Below are 22,849 nucleotides of genomic sequence, written 5' to 3' on the forward strand. Positions count from 1 at the left end.
CAAGACATGCTGCTGGATTTTCATAGTTTTAGCTTTTCAGTAACTTAATAGCTGTCCAAAAACAGGAAATGCCTTTTTGGTTTTACCATTTGATGTACTATTTTGGTTTATTCATGTGTTGTGTGAACAAATACATGATCTTCACATAACGCTCCTTAAGAGTGTTCATTTTACTAATAAGATCTGGTGGGTTCAAGTCACCATGATGTGGCAGATTGTCGATTTTCCTTCAGCCATGCCTGGTGTAGGCAGCCGCAAATAGACCGAGTTGTTACTTCGTCCGTATGAAGCCAGAGGAGTTTCAACAAAATCAGATTATTTTTATGTTTTATTGTTATGTCATTGGACAAGTGTGAATCAGGATAAGTTTAGAAAACAAGTTTTTTTATTGAAATTTAGGTCCAGTACTCAATTATTTCTTTGCCGCAGGAATATCATGGAGCATATGTGCTCTTCCTGGTTGATGGACTGGGCTCTACCTTTCCTGCATCTGCCCGAGCCCCACCTCATGTCTTGTCCATCTCCAGGAGTTCACAGTCCACCATGGCATCTGTTCACTTGGAAACGACCACCTCGTGACCGATGTCTTACATTTACGATCAACATTGCACCCTCCTCCCCCGCCTGATCACCATTTCCTCGCCAATCCAACCATGCCAATCTCATGGCCGGCTGGAGAGAAGTGGAGGTTGCACTACCGATTCTTTGATGTGCCACGAATGTTTGGATTGTTGTACTCTGACATTGTTTAGTTCAACATATACAAGGTCTGTTCCTGTTTATTCTAGTGTATCAGTCTGTAGGTTTGTGAGGTGAAAGTTTCCTTGTAGAGGTTGCATCGTGATTCATCTTGTAGTCTTTTTTGTTCACTCTAGGGTTTGGACCATACTGTGATTTCTTTGAACAATCAATCACTTTTTTTTAATGTTCAATGTGAAGGGTTTGCATTTGTCTACATGGAAGATGAACGTGATGCTGAAGATGCTATCAATAGACTTGATGGAGTTGATTTTGGCAGGAAAGGAAGGAGAATCAGAGTTGAGTGGACAAAGGTGAGCAGACGCGAAAAAAATAGTATAGACCTGTTAGCACTTACTCCTAATAACCTATTGTCTCGTTTTACTGAATTGTCATATCCATTATTTGTGCAGGAGGATCGCAGTGCTGGTCGAAAAGGCGGCAGCTCGAGGAGATCTCCAACCAGTGCAAGGCCAACAAAAACCTTGTTTGTGATCAACTTTGACCCAATCAACACAAGAATTCGAGATCTGGAGAGGCACTTTGATAAATATGGCAGGGTCGCAAATGTGAGGATCAAAAAGAACTTTGCCTTTGTCCAGTTTGAGGTACAGGAGGATGCTACTAGAGCATTGGAGGGTACTAATGGAAGGTATGTGCTGATGCCCATCATTTGCTTATTCAGAATTACTTTAGCTATCATATTTATTGCTAGTTTGCTACATCACATTTAGTAGAAATTGAGTATTTTCACGGTATACCTTGACTGAATGTGGCATTCTTGTGGCAGCCATTTCATGGACAGGGTCATCTCAGTTGAATATGCACTTCGTGATGATGATGAAAAAGGTGAAAGAGGGAATGGATACAGCCCAGACAGGAGAGGTCGTGAAAGATCACCAGCTAGAAGGCGATCTCCTAGTCCCTATGGCAGAGGACGGGAGAGGGGTAGCCCAGACTATGGCAGAGGACGGGAGAGAGGGAGCCCGGACTATGGTAGGGGAGGTAGCAAGCGAAGCCCTGATTATGGCTCAAATGGTGGTGGCAGAGGTGACGAGAGGGGCAGCCCCAACTACGACCGCGAGCGCCGTGAAGCTAGCCCACGTCGTGAGCGCCGTGAAGCTAGCCCCCGTCGTGAGCGCCGTGAAGCTAGTCCTGGATATGACAGGCCCCCCAGGTATGTTTGGTGTCATTGTAATATTGCTGTGTCTCAGCACATTATGCTGAGGCGTCACACTGAATCACCTGTTTGCATTGTGTAGTCACTCACCTGGAAGGGACGACAGGGATTAAGTCCTCCATGCTGTGTTCAAGCCTGTCACTTTTGATGAATGTGTGAACTGATGTTATTTCAAGTTGGTAATGTTAGGCAGCAGGAAACTTTTGTACTATCTATGTTACCATGTTAGCTTGTATTGATGTGCGATGTTAGCTTAATATTTGCTGTTTCGCTATGCAGCAACTCCAGAATGTAACTTCATGTATCGACTGGTAGCTTTCAGTGTTGAACCTTGTTGGCAAAATTTTTGTTTCAACTTCTACTGTGCTTTTGCTGGTGAATGTCTAGATTGCTTTATGTTGTTTTTTTTTCGCCTGTTTTGTTGACATCGGTTTGTTTCCCATGTGCACCCTCCAATCACACACATGACACAACGAATTGATGTTTTTGGATTGTTAAGTCAACTTATTGAAACTTTGGTTACAATTATACTTTGTGTTGAGTTTAGATAGTAGATTTACATCGAAAGTAGTTTTCATGAGTATAGTTTTCATGAGTATACTTTTGCTGTGAGCCGCAAATATATTGAATTGGTGACCCAAGTGAGCTAAATGGCTAAGAAGTTGGATAAGTGTTGGCGCCAACAAGAACTAACTTCCAAAGCTGCTTAAGGTTAATCGTGGCAAACTTGCGTGTAATCTAGATTGGGCGTAACTTCTGTGTGAGTACAATCTACAAACCAAGGTTAGCAAGCTGCTAGTCGTGAGCTGCTGAAAGAAGTCTGAACTCTACAGCACCGGCTCAGTCCGCCAAATCGTTGAAATTGTACTCGCAGCAAAACAAGTACGGCATAACCCATACGATGGGTTGTCTTGTAAGTTGTCTGGAAGAGTTATATAATTCTTTAATTTGTGTATATGAAAAAAGAAATATTATGAGTTGATAATACAATGATTGTTGAGTTGTCTCGCATCAAAAATTCCACGTGGCAATGCATGAGCTATGAGACTGCTGACGTATAGCAATATACTTAGCTCTAATAGCAGCACGGTGCAACACAAGAAGATGAAGTCAGGAATGAGATGAACTCTGATTCTGAAGCACGAAGGCTCACTGTGTCAAAATGTTGAGACTATACTTACTGCAAGATTGATGGCACAGTGAGACGCATTGGAGCCAGCCAACAGTTTGTTTCTACTTTGACAATAAGAACACTGAAGAAGATGGAATCAGGAATGAGATTAACAGATACCCTTCTTGGCCTTTGCCATTGCTTCCCAGAGTGCTAGTTTATCAAGCAGTCATACAAATGTTTTACAACAGGAATCACTGACATACAACCCCCTTTCCCCCGATTTGAACAACCCAATTTCACCAATCGGACCCATCTCTCTCTTGGAGAGAAATTTTTCTTTGGCTTACAATAAATCAGCAAGTTAGAAACTGTTCCTCTGATCCCAAACCCAACTACTTGTCAAGCTTGCCTAAGCTTAAGAGAGAGCTCGACTTCGACCCGATCGAAGGCTCACACGAAATGGTGCGTGGGGTACTCGTGCTCGGAGCCATTGTAGTCGTAGTAGAGCCTCTCCCCCTTGGAGATGTCCCTGTTTGCCACGAGCAGCACCCGGCACTCGCCGGCGACGTCGTAGCGCACGCACTTGAGGTTCTGCTTCTTCCTCCCCTCCGGCGTGTGGTTGTTGATCCCGTTGATGAAGCGCGCGATGTTGCTGCGCCGGTCGGGGCAGATGACGAGGCTCCTGGACGGCGCGGACGCCGAGAGCAGCGTCATCATGCTGTCGCCGTCGTCGTGCTCCCGGTTCCGGAGGTAGTCGACGTCGCCGACGTACTCGGTGATGATGGTGAGGTCCCTGATGAACCGGTCCGCCTCCACTGTGAACCCCTCCACGGGGTCGTACACCACCAGCAGAGGCGGGCACTCCCCTCGCTCCATCATCCGCTGGCACTGGCTCAGCGCCTCCACGTCCTCCTTCGGCAGCACCTGCCGGCGGTGACGAGATCCAGATTCAGATTCAGGTGGCAAGGTCCGCAATGGGGGTTGGGTTGGTGTCTGAGATCGGCAGTAGAAGAAAAAGGAAAAAGAAATTCCGTACCTGCATCCCGCCGGCCTCGAGGGCGGCGCGGTTGGCGGAGCGGGGCGCCATGCCGGGCTGGTAGGTGAGGTGGTTGCTGAAGGCGGCGCCGGTGGCGGTGAGCGCGGTGGCGAGGGAGGCCATCTGGCGGAGCCGCTGCGCGGGGTCCTCGCAGGGGTTGAAGGGCAGCAGCTTCCTCTTCTTCTTGGACACCACCAGCGCCCCCGCGGGCTTCCGCTTCCGCTTCTTCGCCTCCGACGACGCCGCGGCGAGCGGGCTCCGCTGGATCTTGAAGAAATCCACGATCTTCGTCTGGACCAGCGGGAATTCTGCAGAGGTCAATCGAATCGCAGATTGGGTCAGCAAAGGAGCAAAATCTCACTAGCACTACTCACGATTGGCATTGCAAAGAACTAGTAGTACTCACGCTTGGGCTTCTTGGCGACGGGGGAAGCGGCGGCGGCGGACTTGGCGGCGGCCGGGGAGCGGCAGGAGGGGCAGAACCAGTCGCCGGCGGGGACGCGCGGGAGGATGGGGCGGAGGCAGAAGATGTGGAACCCGCGGTCGCAGCCGTCGCAGAGCATAAGCTCCGCGGCGGCGTCCCCGGACCCGCACGCCTCGCAGCTCAAGTCGTCGTCGCCGGAATCCGCCCTGCTCGGCGGCGTCCGCGCGCGCGTCCGCCGGCGGAGCTGGCCGGCGGCGCCCATCCCGCGCGAGGAACCGAGGGAGGAGAGCGCGCGGGGACGCGGGTGGCTTGGCTCGGATGGTGGCGAGGAGGTGGGCGTCGGCAGCCGGGGGTGGGGTACGGATGGAGGAGGGACAGGTGGTGGGTAAATAGAAATGGGGGCGGCGCGGCGGCGGGAGAGCGGGAGTGGTTTTGGCGCGCACGGGGGCTCGGATTCGCGGGAACCGCGGGCGACGGACGTCAGCGCGCGCCAAGTTTTTCTGTAGCCCTTCCCTCCCGTCGTTCCCTGTGGGTCCGGGTCGGATTCGAGTCTGGTGGTCCCTGTCAGCTACACGGGCCTTTGTTCGAGTGGGGAGTGGGCTGGTTCTAAATGGGCTGGGTCATAAGCTCATTCTTTCATTTGAGGCCGTAATCCTAGCTGGAAGCCTGGAATACCGTCTGATGTTTCTTAGGGGAAAAAAAAGGAAAGGAAAAATGGGGGTCAACCTGGAGGAGCTACTCTGCAGTTGACTTCGTAGCGATTTTTACCACTGAAGTGTGGGTCCTCGAACAATGAGGCCCATATGTCGGTGACAAAGTCATCGCCGGTGTAGATGCGCAGCCGCATAGCGGTGTAAATCCTCGAACAATGAGGATCGGGGCTGCTTTGCTTTCTACACCAGCTGTGATGGATCATTCATATCCATGCCAGCCGGATCGGCCTACCCCGGCACACGCCTCCCTGGCCTCCATGCTCCTGGAGTTCTGGGAAGCTTCCTCGGACAGCGACGCGCGCATCGACCGTGCCGTCGTCATCACCTCCGGATGCTCGCTCCTCCATGCAGGAACAGAAATGCAGAGAATGAGACGGTGACTTGACGTGGTACGCATAAAGGGGCCCGGCTCATCCCATGAACATGCATACAAAAATCTCCCGGGGGTCGAAGCTTCCTGGAAGCTCTCCTCTGATGGGATGGATCGTCCTAACGCCGCGGACCACCACTCCTCCCATATGCTGCTGTTACCCTGATCCAGCGCAAACCTTGGACCGAGAACATAATCCCTCTGTTAATCTTCTTTTTTAACGTACTATTAGTGTAGTACTATGTCTAAATGTCCAATTCCTGCATGAGCTAAAGAAAGTTAATTCTTGCATTGCATCTATCCTAAGCATCATCAGCATGACAGCATCTGCATAAACCGGCCAAAAAGTATTCTCACGCAGCCACGGGCGATCCACGGTCGTCCTCGTGCGGCCGTGCCGTCCAGAGCTTCGGTTTTTATACGCACAAATCATGTCAATCGTCAACACACCATCGAATTCGTCCAAATAAAGCTGCTTCCTTTCCCTCCCTCCCTCTCCCGCAGCCTCCAGCCGTCGACGTCGTCGTCGTCGTAGCCTGCAGAGCCAACAGCCAAGAACAACACAAGCAGCTCGCGCGCCACCACCAATAATTAATCCAACCCACCATGGCGGCATCAGCGAGCCCCCGCGCCGGCGGCGGAAGCTCGGAGGAGGCGTACGAGGACCTGCTGCCGGTGATGGGTGAGCGCCTGGGCGCGGCGGGCCTGCTGTCGGAGCTGCGTGCCGGGTTCCGGCTGCTGGCGGACCCGGCGCGGGGCGCCATCACGGCCGAGAGCCTGCGGCGCGGGGCCGCGGCGGCGCTGGGCGTGGCCGGGATGGCGCCCGCGGAGGCCGACGCCATGGTGAGGGAGGGCGACCACGACGGCGACGGCGCGCTCAGCGAGGCCGAGTTCTGCGTCCTCATGGTGCGCCTCAGCCCCGGGATCATGGCCGACGCGGAGGCATGGCTCGAGGAGGCCATCGCCAACGAGCTCGCACGGGAGCAACTACAAGGCACCCACCTCTCCGGCGCCGGCGCCGGGGGCAGAGGCGCGGCGGCTCCTCCGCCGGCTAGCCGCCGATCGGTTTAATAGCCCATCAATCGGCCACCGCGCATGCACGTGTTTTGATTAGCCTGTGCCGTGATTGTTTGTTGTAACTACCGTGCTGATGACGATTATACTACTACTGTGTGACTGTTCTTCGATGCAATAAGTATACTGCAACATGATGGGACTATGTGCGTTATTTCGTGTAACCTTGGTTTGAAATTTGGTGCTCAAGCCTCTCAGCTCATCAATCTTTGTTTTACCTGTCAAAGCATTACGCGTGGAATAGCACCAGCGCATCACATTCTTCATATCGAGTGCAGTACTCCTATATTTTTTGTCAATAAAAAGTATAAAAAGGTAGTCTTCTCGATAGGCATGCAGGAGAAAAAAATCGTGTAAGAGAAAAATCTCCATCACTGTATCTTTGTGCTTTCAGACAGCGAAGAGAAACACCGGCCCCAAAAAACGTGGAAGAGCCCCGGCGAAGAAGCTCCACGGTCTCCTCCTCCCTTTGCTGCCGCGGGTGAGCTCCGCTGACCGTCCCGTCAGCCACGAAATCGCCACCGGAGGGGAGGGATGGAGGGTCTCCTCAGCCATGGCGTCGTCGTCCATGGTTCCATGCTGCTGCGCGCATCGTGGACGGAGCCGGAGCTGTGCGGCATGGCTTGGATCGGAGCTCATCCTTACGAACGATCAGCATTCAAGCTCCCTACATTTTTACCAAACGAGAGAGAATGATTCTTACAAAATTGCCAATTTCGCACACGTGGCAGGCCACATCAGACGGCCAGCATGGACGGGCCCGAAATGGCCCATTTGCCCCTGGCAGTCCACTACCTACCATCTTCCTCTCCCCATGACAGCCAGGTCCTACCTGCCATCCTAACTTCCCCATGTGTAGCAAGCACCAGGCAGCCGAACCAGCCTGAGCTCAAATCGGCGCACGGGCCATGGACGCGCGGCGCTGATGGGCGAGCAGAGCACGGGCGGTCGTAGTGGTCGGGTTTCCTTCCCCGCAGCATGCACGCCATCCACCAACCGAGGTATCGCTGCGGCCGAGGCATGGCTGCTTAGCTACTGCGCTGCGCGCGGGGGTGCCTGCCAGCCTGGTGTGCCGGTGCCGTCGAGGATGGTGCTCAAGTCCAGCTTCCTAGTGCTACAATCGAGCTTGAGCTTGAGCTATCACCCAAATTTAGCTTTCCGTTGCTGAGCTTGAGCTCCCAACAGTGTTGCTAAGCATGAGCTCCGCACTGCCCATAGTGTGGTCTCAACTAATCAAATCGAGATCCCGCTGTTGACCTTTGCACAGCGCGAATCGAAGCTTCAGAACGCTAGCTTACTTGCTACTGTACCGAGCAAGCAAACCAAATGTTGGGGGGTGTTTCTTGCCGTGCTTTAATTTTGCTGGGCTAGATTAGCCTAGCCTGCGGTCCAGAGAGATGTCGTGGAGAAGAAAGACTAGCAGATGGCACAATACACGCGAAGCAGATAGGGGAGGGAGGGAGGGAGGTTAGGGATGACGAGTGGGGCCCAACTGTCATAGGGAGAGAAAGGTGGCAGGGGAAAAAGTTAGTGATGAGAGCAAATGAGTCATTTCGCATGACCTGTCCATGGTGGCCATCCGACTTGGCCTGCCACGTCTGCAGATTTGGCAAAAGCATAACAATTCTTCTGTCCCGTAGAAAAAATTTAAGGCTGGCATTTGAATGCTCGCCGCTCGTAAAGATGGTAAAATATTAAATATCTCGTCGTTGAGGTCCATGTTCCACCCCCACCTCCATGGCGATTGTCGGTGTTTAAACCCGACAACCTCCCGAAGGAGATATATCTTGTTCGGTAGTATTTTGATTATTGTAGCTTGTCGAGATCAAGAATTCGAAGGTAAACGCAGACACATGATTGAGACAGGTTCGGACCACTAGATTGTGTAATACTCTACGTCCTATGTGATGGTTGGATTGAATCACTTTGGAGGGGTCTCTGCCTCGCCTTATATTATCGGGGGCAGGATTATAGGTCGGTTGGTTACAAGAATACTAGCCAGATATGAGTAGAGGAGTTCCACTCTTATTACAACAAGTACTTTCCTAATCCCTGACTAGTTCCTGTCTTTCCATGTAGACTACGCCATCCTACGCCATGGTTTGAGGTCAGATGCATCTCGATGTCCAACCTCATATTTAGGAGTCCAAACTTTCTGGTGGACCCATAGATATATATACGATAGTGGTCGTCTCCTCATTTAAGTGTGCGGATGGTTTGAGGATGGAGCTTGGCAGGCGGGGCGTCGGGCTTGAGGCGGCTCAAGCACAGAGATGGGCACGGGGTCGTCGGCGGACTCGGACGAAAGCCACCACCAGCACCGTTCAACGTTTTGCAGAAACCCTCCTGGACCGGTGAAACTTTACATAAAACCCCTAGATTGGATCGTGACCAATAATCACGATCCAAATATTTACACAAATCCCCCTAAATCGCATCGCGATCATTAATACTGATCTAATTATTTACACTAAGACCCCTATATATTTTTAGAATAGTCCCTCCGCCATCACCGCCAACAGTCTCCCCTCCCCGCTTGGCTCCGGCGACCCGCCACGCCGCCTCGCTGTAGGTTGCGGAGCTCCGCACCTCCTCCTCCGGATTCCCCTCCCCCTTTCCCGGGTTAATCTCTCTTGCCTTGTCCGCCACCCCCCGCCATTGCCACCGCCGGGGCCGGGAGGCGGCTGCGCGACTCGCCGCGCCAGCCGGCCGTGGTTCGGCGCCGCCGTTCAGACGCGCAGGAGCGAGGCCCTCGGTGGTTCTGGGACTAGTAACCGTGTGAAAGCTCGCTGGCATCCCCGATTCGCCATCGACGAAGCCGCAGGCATGTTCTCGTTCATCCGTCCTTGCACCAGTGATGGCCAGAACTTGACTGCCCTTCGATGTATTGATGCTGCTGCTTGCGTTTTGGTGCTCACGAGTCAGGATTCGAACTCGTTTCAGTCTGTCCACCGTCGCGGCAAGCGCAGATAGATCGGCCACGTCGTCTGGCGGGAGGACGAGCGCGTCGCCGCCGGCTACTGCCCGGAGTCGTCAGTCCTTCTACAGCACCACGCGGAGCTCAGCTCGTCCCGGCTCATCGCTGCCGCGGAGCGACAGTCTGACAGACATAGCAATAGCAATAGCAATAGCATTTGCAGGCAAAATTAGTAGTATTTGTACAGCGTTTGTATGTGTATGTTAGACTACTATTACATATATATAGTTCTTTTATCCTTTATTAGCTGTGCCGTGCATGCTGCTGATCATATAAACGCGCACGCTACTGTTGGATAGTTTTGATTCAGTTAGACTCTTTCCTATCCTGCCGAACGTTGTTTCAGTGTAGTTGATGATTTAGTTTGCAGCTTCGTGAAATTGGTGCTCTCTGTTCTTCGGAGTATATCATTGTTGTTGCACTGCCCATCTTTTTTTAACTGGTACAAGGAATTCATGCCAATTCTAATTCTAACTAGAATGGAAAAGGATCGCTAAACTCCTGTCATATGCAGGACGCCTGATCTTAGTCACATCCATCTACAACCTTCTACATGTGCACCCAGGAGCCATTGTGGACCAGATAGAAAAGTATATGAAGCATTGTTTTTGGAATGGGGGCGACATAAACAGAAAAGGAGGCTGCGTAGTAGCTTGGAAAAATGCTTGCAGAAGAAGCAAGGAGGAAGGAGGACTAGGTATCATAAATATCAAATCACACAATGTAGCTCTTCTCCTGAAAATCCTGCATAAGTTCTACAACAAAGTGGACCTTCCCTGGGTTCACCTAACATGGAGATGCCTCTTCAGAAGGGGTAATCCTCCACATGCTCGAGGTTTGGTTGGATCATTCTGGTGGCGTGACATCTTAAGACTGTCCAGTAAGTACATGATGATTGCTTTGTGCAAGGCCAATGATGGCAAATCGGTTGCGTTTCGGAAAGACCTTTGGGATTTCCCTCAAATTTTTTCTTTTGCCAGGAATCAAAAATATCTCTGGAAGCAAATTCATAGCCAATGAAATATCAGCCAATTTTTGGCTTCCTCTCTCCCCTCAAGCAGCTATGCAGTTGAGTGAGCTGCAGGACCTCCTATCAAATATGATCAGTGACACTGGGATTGGAGATGTTTGGCATTATATATGGGGTAATGGGAATTTCACATGCAAGAAGGCCTTGTTTCACTTTTGTTCAAATGGATGTGGAAATCAAAAGTACAGAGATAGACTTAATACCAAGAATCTTTTAAGGAGAAAGCACATGGCCTTGGATTGTTATAATTGTGTCCTATGTATTGAAAATGATGAAGAAACTTTGTGGCATCTATTCTTTGATTGCCCCTTCAATCAGGCCTGTTGGATTTTCCTGGGAATTAATTGGGACACTGCTCTGCAACCTACAGAGATGATCACCAAAGCTCGTGAGGACGTCAACTCATGCATTTTCAGAGAAGTTCTAATCATAGCCTGCTGGTCCATCTGGTGTCATAGAAATACCATAATCTTTGACAATAATGGGTCTCTCTTCTTTAAGAGATGGAGGAGTTTATTTGAGAGAGAAATGAATCTGGTAAATCTTAGAGTCAAACCAGACTTTAGCAGCAGGATCACCAATTGGTTTAGTAGTCTTTAATCCTTTTCTCTTTGGGCTTAGGGCCTTGTAAATGTACATATCTTTCCACATATATAAAAAAATAGGTAGGAGCCTCCCTGCTGACTTCGGTCAAAAAAAAAAAATCTGAACAAATCAAATATAGGAGTTGAGGAGAAATCTTGTGTTTATGAGCTCCAGGAATTCACAATGTGGTGTGGTGTGGTGGTGTTAGTGTTGCTGATGCTTCCCGATTTGGTGATCTTGTGCTGTCCGGTGTGGTGGAGGAGAATCTTCCTAATTTGCTCTCTGTTCTTTGGAGCATACCATTGCTGCTGACGCTCCAATGGCCGCCTCCGCCAACGTATCCATCACCTGCTGCTCCTCCTCTTAATCTTATGAAGACGACGATAGCGCCACCTCCTCCTGGTCGCTCTCCTCCCCGCGCCGCCGGCCGTAACGGCGCCTCCTCCACGACGAGGCGCAGCGGTTCCACCGAGCGCGCCGGAGCCAGGGCACGTCGAGGATGACCGCGCCGGCCACGTCTACTGCCGCTGACGCGTGGTCGCCGCCGTCCGCGCGGTGCACCACGGCGTCGCGTCCCTCCGCGGACGTGCGTCAGGCCGTGGCTAGAAGCGGAAGAACCCCGGCGCAGCTCCACAGTCTCCTCCCGCGCGCGAGCTCTGCTGACCGTGCATTCCCATTTGCTACCGCCGACCATCCCGTCGGCCACGAAATCACCACCGGAGTCCGGAGCGGAAGGAGGAGGGGCTGGAGGGCCTCCTCGGCCATGGCTCTATGCTGCTGTTCGCGTCGTGGACGAGCGCAGCCTGGGCCGGAGCTCGCGGCATGGAGGCATGGAAGTCCATGCCTCCACCTCCATGGCCGCCGCCTCCTCATTCGAGTCTGTACCGGATGGTTTGAAGGTGGAGCCTTGCTGGCAGGGCGTCGCCGTGTCGGGCGGATGGAGATGGGCGCGGGGGTCCCCGGACCGGCGGCGTTCAATGTTTTTGCGGAAACCCCCTTGACTGGATCCAAAACTTTACACAAAACACCTAAATTGGATCGCGATCAATAATCGTGATCCAAATATTTATTAAAAACCCCCCTAACTTGGATCGCAATCCAATTATCTACATAAATATCCCTACATAGTTTCAAAATGGTCCCTCCGCCATGGGTTCTGACGGTTCCCCTTCCCCCGCTGCTCCGGCGAACTGCTGCGCCGCCTCGCCGTCGCGTACCGAGCTCCGCACCTCCTCTTCCCGATCTCCGCCCCTCCCCCGTAGGCGGTTGGTCGTTCATCCGCCCTTTGGACCCGTGATGGTTACAGCTTGACTGTTCTAGTGTTCTTCGCTGTAATGATGCCGATGCTGTTTGCATTTTGGTGTCAGGACTGAAACTAGTTTCGCACTCGTTTCACCTCTCAAACATTTGAATTTCTGCGACAAAATTTGCTGTGCTCCGTTCGTCCTCCTCACAAGGAAGAACAATCTGTCATGATCGAACGGGGAAATCAGCCTGCTTGTCTGAACTTGCATTTCAGCCTGCTTGCAAACTGAGATTCTACTTCCGTTCAATCCTGTTGTGCCTTCGGACGTTTATCCTCCCTTTTCATCTTACATTTGTTAGGAACGAACAGCGTATGGAATATGAAGTAAAGAATCAAACCGCAGGGAGACACACGATTTACGTGGAAAACCCCTCCAATGTGAAAGGGAAAAACCACGGGCACCAGCCGGCAACAATCTCACTATCTCAAGAGTTTAGGGTTACACGCCTACGGCGGCTTACACGAGAATCTCTCTGTCTCTCTTCTATTCTCGGTCGCATAAAAACCCTAGCAAGGGTGCTAGTATATATAGTACCGAAACAGGGGGTATTGAGCGGTACGGACTCTAGGTCCCGTACGAGGATGGAACTCCCCCTCGCCCGACCTTGAGTCCTTCGTCCTGGAGTCGGGTGCGCCTGGGACTTCGCCTCGTCCGACCCCAAGCCTGGGGTCGGATGCGCCTGACCCCTTGGGGGTCGATCTCCGATTCGCCCGACCCCGAGTCCTGGGGTCGGGAGATGCTCCGACTCGTCCGACCCCAAAGTCCAGGGGTCGGAAGACGCTCCACCTCGCCCGACCCCGAGTCCCGGAGGAGATCCTCCGCCTCGCCAGACCCTGAGTGTAAAGGGTCGGGAAGGTCGACCTATTTCCTGGAGTGAATTTGGAACAACTCCAACAAACTCCACCTTGAGACAAATTCATCTTGTATCATCAACCCTTCATCCTGAATAGAACAAAGACAAGAAAACCACTGGTGCCAACAATAGTCTCTTGGACTATCCAATTAAACCGACTAAGCCCGAGCACAGCTCAAACTTAGTAACGGGAACATGCTTTGTCATCATATCAGCAGGATTATCATGAGTACTAATTTTGCATGCCTTCAGCTTACCTTCTTCGATCACATCACGCACAAAATGATACTTGATATCAATGTGCTTAGTTCTTTCATGGAACATTTGATCTTTAGTGAGGTAGATTGCACTTTGGCTGTCACAGTGCAAACTTATGCAAGCTTCAACTCCACAAAGCTCGGCGTACAAACCTTTCAGCCAAATCAGTTCTTTGCACGCTTCACAAATCGCCATATATTCTGCTTCAGTAGTAGACAAAGCGACAACCGACTGTAAAGTAGCCTTCCAACTCACAGCACAACTGCCAACAGTAAACACATAGCCTATGAGTGATCTTCGCCTGTCCAGATCAGCAGCATAATCTGAGTCCACATAGCCCACAAGACCCTCATCAGTTCTTCCAAACTTTAAACAGGAATTTGCTATGCCTTTGAGGTATCTGAAAATCCACTGAACTGCCCTCCAATGTTCTTTTCCGGGATTAGACATATACCTACTAACAAGGCTCATAGCATATGACAAATCCGGGCGAGAGCAAACCATGGCATACATCAAGGACCCAACAGCACTAGAATAAGGAATCTTTGACATGTCTTTGACCTCTGCATCTGTACTAGGACACTGAGCAGCTGACAACTTGAAGTGAGGTGCAATAGGAGTACTTACAGCCTTAGCATCTTGCATGTTGAAACGCTGAAGAACTTTCTTGATATAATTCTGTTGATTGAGAAATAGCAAACCAGAATTTCGGTCTCTACTGATTTCCATACCAAGAATTTTCTTAGCACTACCAAGATCTTTCATATCAAAGCCGCTACTCAATAGCTTCTTTAACTTATTTATTTCAGTCTTGCTCTTGGCCGCAATCAGCATATCATCAACGTATATCAGCAAGTATATAGGTGATCCATTAACATGCTTGATATAAACACAGCTATCATACTTAGATCTTTTAAAACTGTGTGATAACATAAATGAATCAAACCTCTTGTTCCACTGTCGAGGGGACTGTTTCAAACCATACAAGGATCTCTTCAACTTGCACACATATTTCTCCTTGCCAGGCACTATGAAACCTTCTGGTTGGTCCATGTATATGTCCTCCTCGAGCTCTCCATGCAAAAACGCAGTCTTCACATCTAACTGCTCAAGCTCAAGATCATGTGAAGCAACAACACTAAGGAAAGTGCGGATTGAACTGTGTTTTACCACTGGAGAGAAAACATCATTGTAGTCAACACCCGGAATTTGGCTGTAGCCTTTAGCAACTAACCTTGCCTTATACTTCGGAGGCTCACTGGGAGATAAAACCTCCTTTCTTTTGAAGATCCATTTGCAGTGGATGGCCTTCTTATTCTTAGGCAAAGGTACAAGTTCCCATGTACTGTTCTTCTCAAGAGATTGCATCTCCTCATGCATAGCCGAAATTCAGTTTTCAGTATCATCACAATGAATAGCCTCTTTATAGGTTGCTGGCTCATGAACATTCTCCACCTGTTCAGCACAACTCAAAGCATGGTAAGATAAATTACATTCTTCAATGAGACGGTTAGGAGGGACAACAGTCCTTTTGGACTTGCGTTTAGCAATGGGTAGATCCTCCTCTGGAGTTTGCTGGACATCATCATGAGCATCAGCCGACCCCGAGACCAAGGGGTCTGGCGCATCAGCAACAGCCGACCCCGGAGCCAAGGGGTCTGGCGCAGCAACTTCCGACCCCGGAGCCAAGGGGGCTGGCGCTTGAGCATGGGCCGACCCTGGAGCCGAAGGGTCTGGCGCATCAGAAACAACCGACCCCGGAGCCAAGGGGTCTGGCGCATCCGACCCTGAGACCAAGGGGTCGGGGTTATCAGTGTCATCACGAGCTTGCTCCACCTGCAGGCGCATACGCTGCAGGTCTTTGTCTGGAACTTGATCTGAGGGCAAGCTATCGGTAAACATCACAGATTCATTGAAAATAACACTTCGGCTCAGAAAGGTCTTTCCTGTTTCCGGGTTCCACAATTTATAGCCTTTGACACCCGAACCATAACCAAGGAAAAGACATTTAACAGCTCTAGGCTCCAATTTTCCATTATCAACATGAGCATATGCAGTGCATCCAAACACTTTCAATTGTGAGTAATCAGCAGGCGTTCCAGACCATACCTCAATGGGAGTTCTTTTATTTAGTGGAATAGAAGGCGACCTGTTGATCAAGTAACAGGCTGTATTAGCAGCTTCAGCCCAAAAACGCTTGCTCATCCTGGCATTAGACAACATGCAACGGGCCTTGGATATGATGGATCTGTTCATGCGTTCGGCCACACCATTCTGTTGTGGAGTATGGGGTATGGTGTGATGCCTTACAATGCCTTCTGATCTGCAATAATCATTAAATTCACGCGAACAAAATTCTCCACCATTATCAGTGCGAAGCAATTTCACCTTCCTTTCAGTTTGCCTTTCAATCATGACCTTCCAGTCCTTAAAGGCGGCAAAGGTATCATCTTTCTGTTTCAGAAAATAAGGCCATACTCTTCTAGAGTAATCATCAATAATTGTGAGCATGTAACGAGCACCACCAAGCGAGGGCTTACGAGAAGGCCCCCATAAATCAGCATGAATATAATCAAGAGTACCTTTAGTGGTGTGAACAGAAGTGTTGAAACGTACCCTTTTATGCTTCCCGAAAATACAGTGCTCACAAAACTTCATTTTACTCGAAGTGCAGCCATCCAGTAGGTTTCTTCTCATCAATTCGGTCATACCATGGTGACTCATATGTCCCAGACGCATATGCCAAAGGTTAGTTTTACTAGGTTCCTCATTAGTAGCAGCAGCAACAGCGGAATAAGAACCAGTTAAAGTACACCCTCTAAGGACATATAACTTTGCAGAATTGAGATCACCCTTTAAGCAGACAAGATTACCTTTTGATACCTTCAGAACACCTTCCGAACCAGAATATTTGTAGCCTTTTGCATCAAGCGTGCTCAATGAAATAAGATTTCTGGACATCCCTGGTATGTACCTGACATTTTTCAGAGTGCGTGTCATGCCATCATGAGTCTTGATCTGAACCGATCCAATCCCCTCAATATCACACGGGGTATTATCTCCCATCCGCACAACATCTCCTTTCGGCATAGACTTATAAGAGCTAAACCAATTTCTGTTAATGCAAATATGAAATGAACATGCGGAATCAAGAATCCACTCATCATGACCAGCAACACAACCGGCAAATGCCACCAGACTATCTCCAGATTCTTCATCAGACACGGCAGCAGCAACAGAGACCTTACCAGCCGACTTGGTTTTCTTCTTCTCCTTATTCTGTACTTTTCTGCAATCCTCAACATTATGATTTGTTAGCTTGCAATAAACACAGAATTTCTTATTACCATGCGGCTTGGATTTTGAACGGCCTCTCCTTTCATAATTTTTTCTTCCATCATCGTTGGAGGATCTGTTATCAGTTCTGCCTCTCACGAGCAAAGCATCGCCCCTGGAGGACGACGTCCTGTCATTCTGCACCATACCTTTCATCTTCTCCCTTGATTGGAGAGCCTCATAAACTTCCTTTAAGGTTAGTTCATCACGGCTCAAGAGTATGGTGTCACGAAAATTTGCATACGAAGTTGGCAGAGAACATAACAGTAAAAGACCTAAGTCCTCATCTTCATACTTCACCTCCATTGATACTAGATCGGCAACGATCTTCTTGAATTCAGCGATGTGGCTCATCACTGAATCTTCTTCCTTCATCTTCAGGGTGAACAGCTTCATCTTCATCTGCATCTTACTGGTTAGATCCTTGGACATACAGATCGATTCCAGTTTCAGCCATAGTTCTGCAGCAGTTTTTTCTTTCAGACACTCCTGCAAAATATCATTATGAAGATGCAACTGTATTAAGGCGAGAGCCTTCTGATCCTTGCGGATCTCTTCTGGAGTCCATGCGGTCTTCGTCTTCTTCCCGAAGCTATCCAGCGCCTCATCATAATCGTGAGTTTGTGCCAGAATTCCCCTCATCTTGACTTGCCATAGCGAGAACCGCGTGTCGTAGTTCAGCAGCGGTAGATCAAACTTCATCGACGTCGACATGAAATCCAAACAGCAACCAAAGCTCTGATACCACTTGTTAGGAACGAACAGCGTATGGAATATGAAGTAAAGAATCAAACCGCAGGGAGACACACGATTTACGTGGAAAACCCCTCCAATGTGAAAGGGAAAAACCACGGGCACCAGCTGGCAACAATCTCACTATCTCAAGAGTTTAGGGTTACACGCCTACGGCGGCTTACACGAGAATCTCTCTGTCTCTCTTCTATTCTCGGTCGCATAAAAACCCTAGCAAGGGTGCTAGTATATATAGTACCGAAACAGGGGGTATTGAGCGGTACGGACTCTAGGTCCCGTACGAGGATGGAACTCCCCCTCGCCCGACCTTGAGTCCTTCGTCCTGGAGTCGGGTGCGCCTGGGACTTCGCCTCGTCCGACCCCAAGCCTGGGGTCGGATGCGCCTGACCCCTTGGGGGTCGATCTCCGATTCGCCCGACCCCGAGTCCTGGGGTCGGGAGATGCTCCGACTCGTCCGACCCCAAAGTCCAGGGGTCGGAAGACGCTCCACCTCGCCCGACCCCGAGTCCCGGAGTCGGGAGATCCTCCGCCTCGCCAGACCCTGAGTGTAAAGGGTCGGGAAGGTCGACCTATTTCCTGGAGTGAATTTGGAACAACTCCAACAACATTCTTACATGATTGTCTTATGCACTGAATGTAGTATTCCGATCCTACAACGGACGACAGTTCCTCACCTTCATCTGGGCTGTAGATGCATACATACACCTTGCTTTTTGATGAGCCTGCTATTCCATTGGAATAACATAGACTCTGATCATCTTGTACACCTTTAGCTGCATACAGTTTTTCATTAATTTTAGATGAAAATGCAGGCAATGTTGGCTCTTTGCTTTCAAAGAGAAGAACGATGATCATAATGAAGATGAGTAATTGTGCATCTCCACGCTTCATGAATAAACATGAAAAGATAGTTACGTTGAACGAAGCACGCATTTCACACTCGACTTGTATGCCAGTCGAGGTATTAGCACTTGCTGTATGCTGCCACTGTCAAAAGCAAGTTTTTTGTTTTGTTTTCAATTGCACGGTTAATTCAGTCAGTATTAAGCGCAGGCGTCATTAGCTTTATTCAGTTCCAATCCAAAGCCATGGTTAATCAGTATAAGAAAAAGAGTCATGGCTGATAAACTGAACAAGAACAAGTATTGTAGGGTTGTTTATTCTAAGGAAAAACTATTTCAGGAAAAAAGTATTGTGTGTTGTTATCGAGTTTTCTTGGAATGGAGTTGCACCTAGCCCGTGTCTACTCTGCAATGGATCCCAGGCCACAGGCCGAACAGCCATCGGCCAGAAGGTCAACAGAAAACCAGTACTAGGCCCCAGCAGCAGCATCGATGGAGAGCTTGCTTGCTTCTCCTCCTGAAGCAATCCCTCCCTTCCCGGCTCTTGTCCTTGGCTGCAGAGCCGGGCAGCGTGCACACGGCGACGACGAGTCCCCACGAGTTGCGCCGCGTACGACGCCGCCGGCATCGTTGAAGAGAACCGCCCAAACCTGACCTCCGCCGCAGCTGCATGCCACTACGTGCGCGCACTCGGCACCTCCAATCGCCAACTCATGGCGCGCGTCGGCGTGCTGTGCTGTCCATGGGATGGGCGCCGTATCGGCGTAGGATCGGAGGACGTGCGCTGACGCTGACGGACGGGCGGCAGAAGCAGCTCGTGCTCCAGGCGTGCATGGCGGGAATGAAGCTGCGCGCTGGACGGCGACGGGGACCAGCTGGATCCTCCGCACCCGCGTCAACTGCTTCAGAACAACCGCGCCCGCTCGTGCCCACCGAAGTCCTTCACGCCGCCGACCCCAAGTCGTCTGTCGTCCCCGATGGCTCCCGCTTCGGTGGCTTCGTACGCCGAGCTCTCCGTGCTCCCGCACCTCGCCGCGGTGGTGCGGCGTCCGCGCCTCTGCTTCCTGGAGGGCGGGGAGGAGCCAAGGACCGCGGAAACTTCTCGTTGACTGGTGCCTGCAACGATCCAGAACGATCGATCTTGGCCGCACGAGGCGGATCCAACGACCTGAACAGGCCAAGGGGTGGACGGTAACCTCGTCCCGCGCAGCTCGCGGCGTCGCCCGGGAGCGCCGCTTCACGTTCTACACGTTCCCGCACTCGGCCGGCCGGTACGGCGTGCTGGTGGCGTCGTAGGGAAGGCAGGAGTCCCTGCCGGCTTAACGGGGCCACATGCCGCCAGGCGTGGCTTGGCACCAGCGCATGCGTGTGCATGACGGGGACGCTCGATCTCTGTGACGACGGCAACGGCGCTTGGGTGTATGGGTGGGCGGCGTTCTTCGTCGAGGCCGCCCGAGTGTTGCCAAGGAAGCTCGGCAGCCGGCGGCGCTGGCTTCATGTTCCCGGGCGGCGCCACGCCTCAGTGGACGGAGCTCGGCGCAGCGCACATCTACGATCCACGGATGCCGGCTCCAACGGAGGCCACCGCCATAGTGCGGGAGGGCGACCACGACGGCGACGGCGCGTTCAGCGAGGCCGAGTTCTGCGTCCTCATGGTGCGCCTCAGCCCGGGGATATGGCCGACGCCGAGGAGTGGCTCGAGGAGGCCATCGCCGACGAGCTCGCCCAGGAACAACAAGGGCCGTCGTCTTCTCATTCGAGAGTGCAGCGGGTGGTTTTGAGGGTGGAGACTGGCTGGCGGGGCGTCGTGCGGAGGCGGCCCGAGCACGCAGATAGGCGCGGGGGTCGGCGGACTCGGACGACGGCCGTCGCCGGCGTTCAAGGCTTTTGCGGAAACTCCCCTAAATTGGATGACGATCAATAATCGCGATCCAGTAATTTACATAAAACCCTCTAACTTGGATCGCGATCAATAGTCGCGATCCAATTATTTTTTTTAAAAAAAAACTACACATTTTCAGAAAAGTTCATCCGCCATGACCGCGGGGCTCCAGTGAGCCGCTACGCCGCCTCGCCGTCGCGTAAGGAGCTCTGCTCCTCCTCCTCCGGATCTCCCTGTTTAGCATGTCTGTTTGGACTTAACGTTTGCCTGGATGATAAAAAAAAAATCCAAAGAATATCAGTTGTTTGATTGGTAGAACCCCCTACAGCTTCTCTTGCTATTTTGTCATCAGGATGATTTGATTGCTGGAAGGTTTTGCACTTTTCTGCTTAAGGATGATGCATCTGGTAAATCCTTAACGGTGAGTTTTCATCTCCCAGTCAACTAAGATGTTAGTACTATCATTGCTGACACATACAGGTAGCTCTGAACTGAGATCGACATAGGCAAAAAGTGGCAGACAACAGGAACACTGCACGCCAACATTCACCTTGTAATCAGGGCATGTTGTTTTAGCTGGTAGAACTCAATTTTTACTTAAAGTATCTTTGAACCTAGTACCAGAAAAAAGATCACCATACATTTGGTAGTCACACCAAATACATTTTGATAGCAAAAAGGTGTTGCCAGAGAGCCAGACAGTATTCCTCAGTTACCTGGAACTCCATCACATCATCAGTGTTCCTGGAATTCTAGTGTACATAAGTTTCCATCTGAAGAAATGAAAACTAAATCAACGATGAACGATACGTGAACATCAGGCCAATAACAACGTGTATTTCCTCTATCATGTGTTGCCCCCGTCACCACTGCACAGAACGCAGGTCCCCGACATCTTCAAGCAGCAAGATACATTTATGCTACTGAATCTCGTGACTTCATCAATCTCAAAATTTGCACGAGCACTGGCATGTAAGCACGAGAGTAACTACGCCCAAGTGACCTCCTACCAGCTGAGCTGCTATACTGTCGATTTTGATATTAATGCACATAACTGTGCACATAATTGCCTTTTTCTTTCTTACAGTGAGATACAGAACTGAATCGCTACTGAATCTTGTGATTACACATCTTCAGGTGCGAGCAATGAGCAATCTAATACCAGACTCTGAACTGACTCTGAAACAAGTCATCAGACCAGATTCTTGCTTCTACAGCGACAAACTCAAGATGCTGGATACAAACTTGGAATTCGGCATGAACCAAAAGGGAACAAAAAGCTTTGGTGTTACTATGTTATAGGGTCTACATTACATTACATCACATCGGTCTGATTAGCCAGCAAGATGCTGCTAATCACAATCACAGGCCCTAAGCCGTCGATGGTGACGTGACAAGAAGATGAGCGAGCAATGAGCGATCTCGTCGAGCAGTCGGCCCTCATCACAAGTTCAGAACACGTCGGGGCCGCGGAAAACCTGGAAGCGGCAGCTGTCGGCGCCGCGCGCCTGGACGCCGAGCGCGCGGTTGGCCGCCACCAGCTCCGCCACCTTCTTCTTCATCTCCTCCGCCGCGCGCTCCAGCTCCTCCTGCCGCCGGTGCAGCACCGCCACGCCGCGCTTGAGCACCCCGTTGTCGCGCTCCAGCTCCTCCTGCCTCTTGTGCTGCGCCGCCACGCCGCGCATCAGCACGCCGTTGTCGCGCTCCAGCTCCTCCGCCCGCGCCCTCAGCGCTGCGTTCTCCTCCCGCAGCGCCGCCGCCTGTGCCTCGGCCTCCGCCGACGCCGCCGCGCGCTTGGCGATGGCGCCCTCGATGAGCTTCAGGATCGTCGACGCGCGGCTCCTGGCGTCCGCCGCGTCGGCCGCCGCGGACATCTGCTCGACCAGGACGCCCGCGCACTCGTCCATGGAGGACGCGCTCGCGACCCGGGCCGCCGCCGCCTCCTGGCTGTCCCTCGCCTGGCGCTGCCTGGCTCGGCACGCCTCCACGGGATCGAACTCGAGCGGCGGCGGCCGCTGCGCCGCGACGGCCGGGCACGGCGAGAAGCGGCCGCGCTTGGCGAGGTGGGGCGCCGCCGGCACCACCTCGTCGAGAAGGAATGGGCTGGCGGCTCGCTTCCGGTAACAAACAGCGTCAGCCATGCCGAAGCGATCGGTATGGCTTGGTTGCCGCAAGGGTTGTCCACTCCAATATTTATGGGATTGGAACCAAGAATCCAAGATGCAGTTCGAGTCCGAGTTGGAATTGGAACCCCCTGTTGTTCGAGTCCGAGTTGGAATTGGAACCCCCTGTTGTTCGAGTCGCCTCGGCAACGACTTGAAGGAAAAAAATTGAGGAGGCAATACCCTGTGTACTATTATAAAAGTTCTCAACTCCA

General features: G+C 51.3%; 3 protein-coding genes across 4 annotated transcripts; 2 read left to right on the forward strand and 1 right to left on the reverse strand.

The window, feature by feature from the left end:
• Positions 1–136: 136 nt before the first annotated feature.
• Positions 137–2,321, forward strand: LOC101773686 (serine/arginine-rich splicing factor RS40). 2 transcript variants are annotated; one of them, XM_004952012.4, is made up of 5 exons: positions 137–688; positions 940–1,052; positions 1,152–1,390; positions 1,529–1,915; positions 2,001–2,321. In XM_004952012.4, exons 1-5 carry the CDS (start codon positions 583–585, stop codon positions 2,029–2,031), a joined length of 876 nt encoding a protein of 291 aa, XP_004952069.1. In that variant the 5' UTR covers positions 137–582; the 3' UTR covers positions 2,032–2,321. The 2 variants fall into 2 exon arrangements, with proteins under 2 accessions (XP_004952069.1, XP_004952070.1); XM_004952013.4 differs by having other exon boundaries at positions 157–767.
• Positions 2,322–3,127: 806 nt separating this feature from the next.
• LOC101774352 (histone-lysine N-methyltransferase ATXR6) lies at positions 3,128–4,989 on the reverse strand. Its single transcript, XM_004952014.3, has 3 exons — positions 4,475–4,989; positions 4,069–4,376; positions 3,128–3,956 (listed from the first exon to the last, which is right to left on the reverse strand). Exons 1-3 carry the CDS (start codon positions 4,752–4,754, stop codon positions 3,483–3,485), a joined length of 1,062 nt encoding a protein of 353 aa, XP_004952071.1. The 5' UTR covers positions 4,755–4,989; the 3' UTR covers positions 3,128–3,482.
• Positions 4,990–5,856: 867 nt separating this feature from the next.
• Positions 5,857–6,838, forward strand: LOC101774756 (calcium-binding protein KIC). Its single transcript, XM_004952015.4, has one exon. The coding sequence runs from the start codon at positions 6,182–6,184 to the stop codon at positions 6,644–6,646; it is 465 nt and encodes a 154-aa protein (XP_004952072.1). The 5' UTR covers positions 5,857–6,181; the 3' UTR covers positions 6,647–6,838.
• Positions 6,839–22,849: the final 16,011 nt, after the last annotated feature.

Source organism: Setaria italica, chromosome I, assembly GCF_000263155.2.
Source record: "Setaria italica strain Yugu1 chromosome I, Setaria_italica_v2.0, whole genome shotgun sequence".
Lineage (NCBI taxonomy): Eukaryota > Viridiplantae > Streptophyta > Magnoliopsida > Poales > Poaceae > Setaria > Setaria italica.

Coding starts and splice junctions, on each gene's coding strand:
- LOC101773686 (XM_004952012.4), top strand. CDS start 583: ATGTCTTACATTTACGATCAACATTGCACCCTCCTCCCCCGCCTGATC. Junction 689..939: donor CCGGCTGGAGAGAAGTGGAG/GTTGCACTACCG, acceptor TTCAATGTGAAG/GGTTTGCATTTGTCTACATG. Junction 1,916..2,000: donor GGATATGACAGGCCCCCCAG/GTATGTTTGGTG, acceptor TGCATTGTGTAG/TCACTCACCTGGAAGGGACG.
- LOC101774352 (XM_004952014.3), bottom strand. CDS start 4,754: ATGGGCGCCGCCGGCCAGCTCCGCCGGCGGACGCGCGCGCGGACGCCG. Junction 4,377..4,474: donor CGTCGCCAAGAAGCCCAAGC/GTGAGTACTACT, acceptor TGACCTCTGCAG/AATTCCCGCTGGTCCAGACG. Junction 3,957..4,068: donor TCGAGGCCGGCGGGATGCAG/GTACGGAATTTC, acceptor CACCGCCGGCAG/GTGCTGCCGAAGGAGGACGT.
- LOC101774756 (XM_004952015.4), top strand. CDS start 6,182: ATGGCGGCATCAGCGAGCCCCCGCGCCGGCGGCGGAAGCTCGGAGGAG.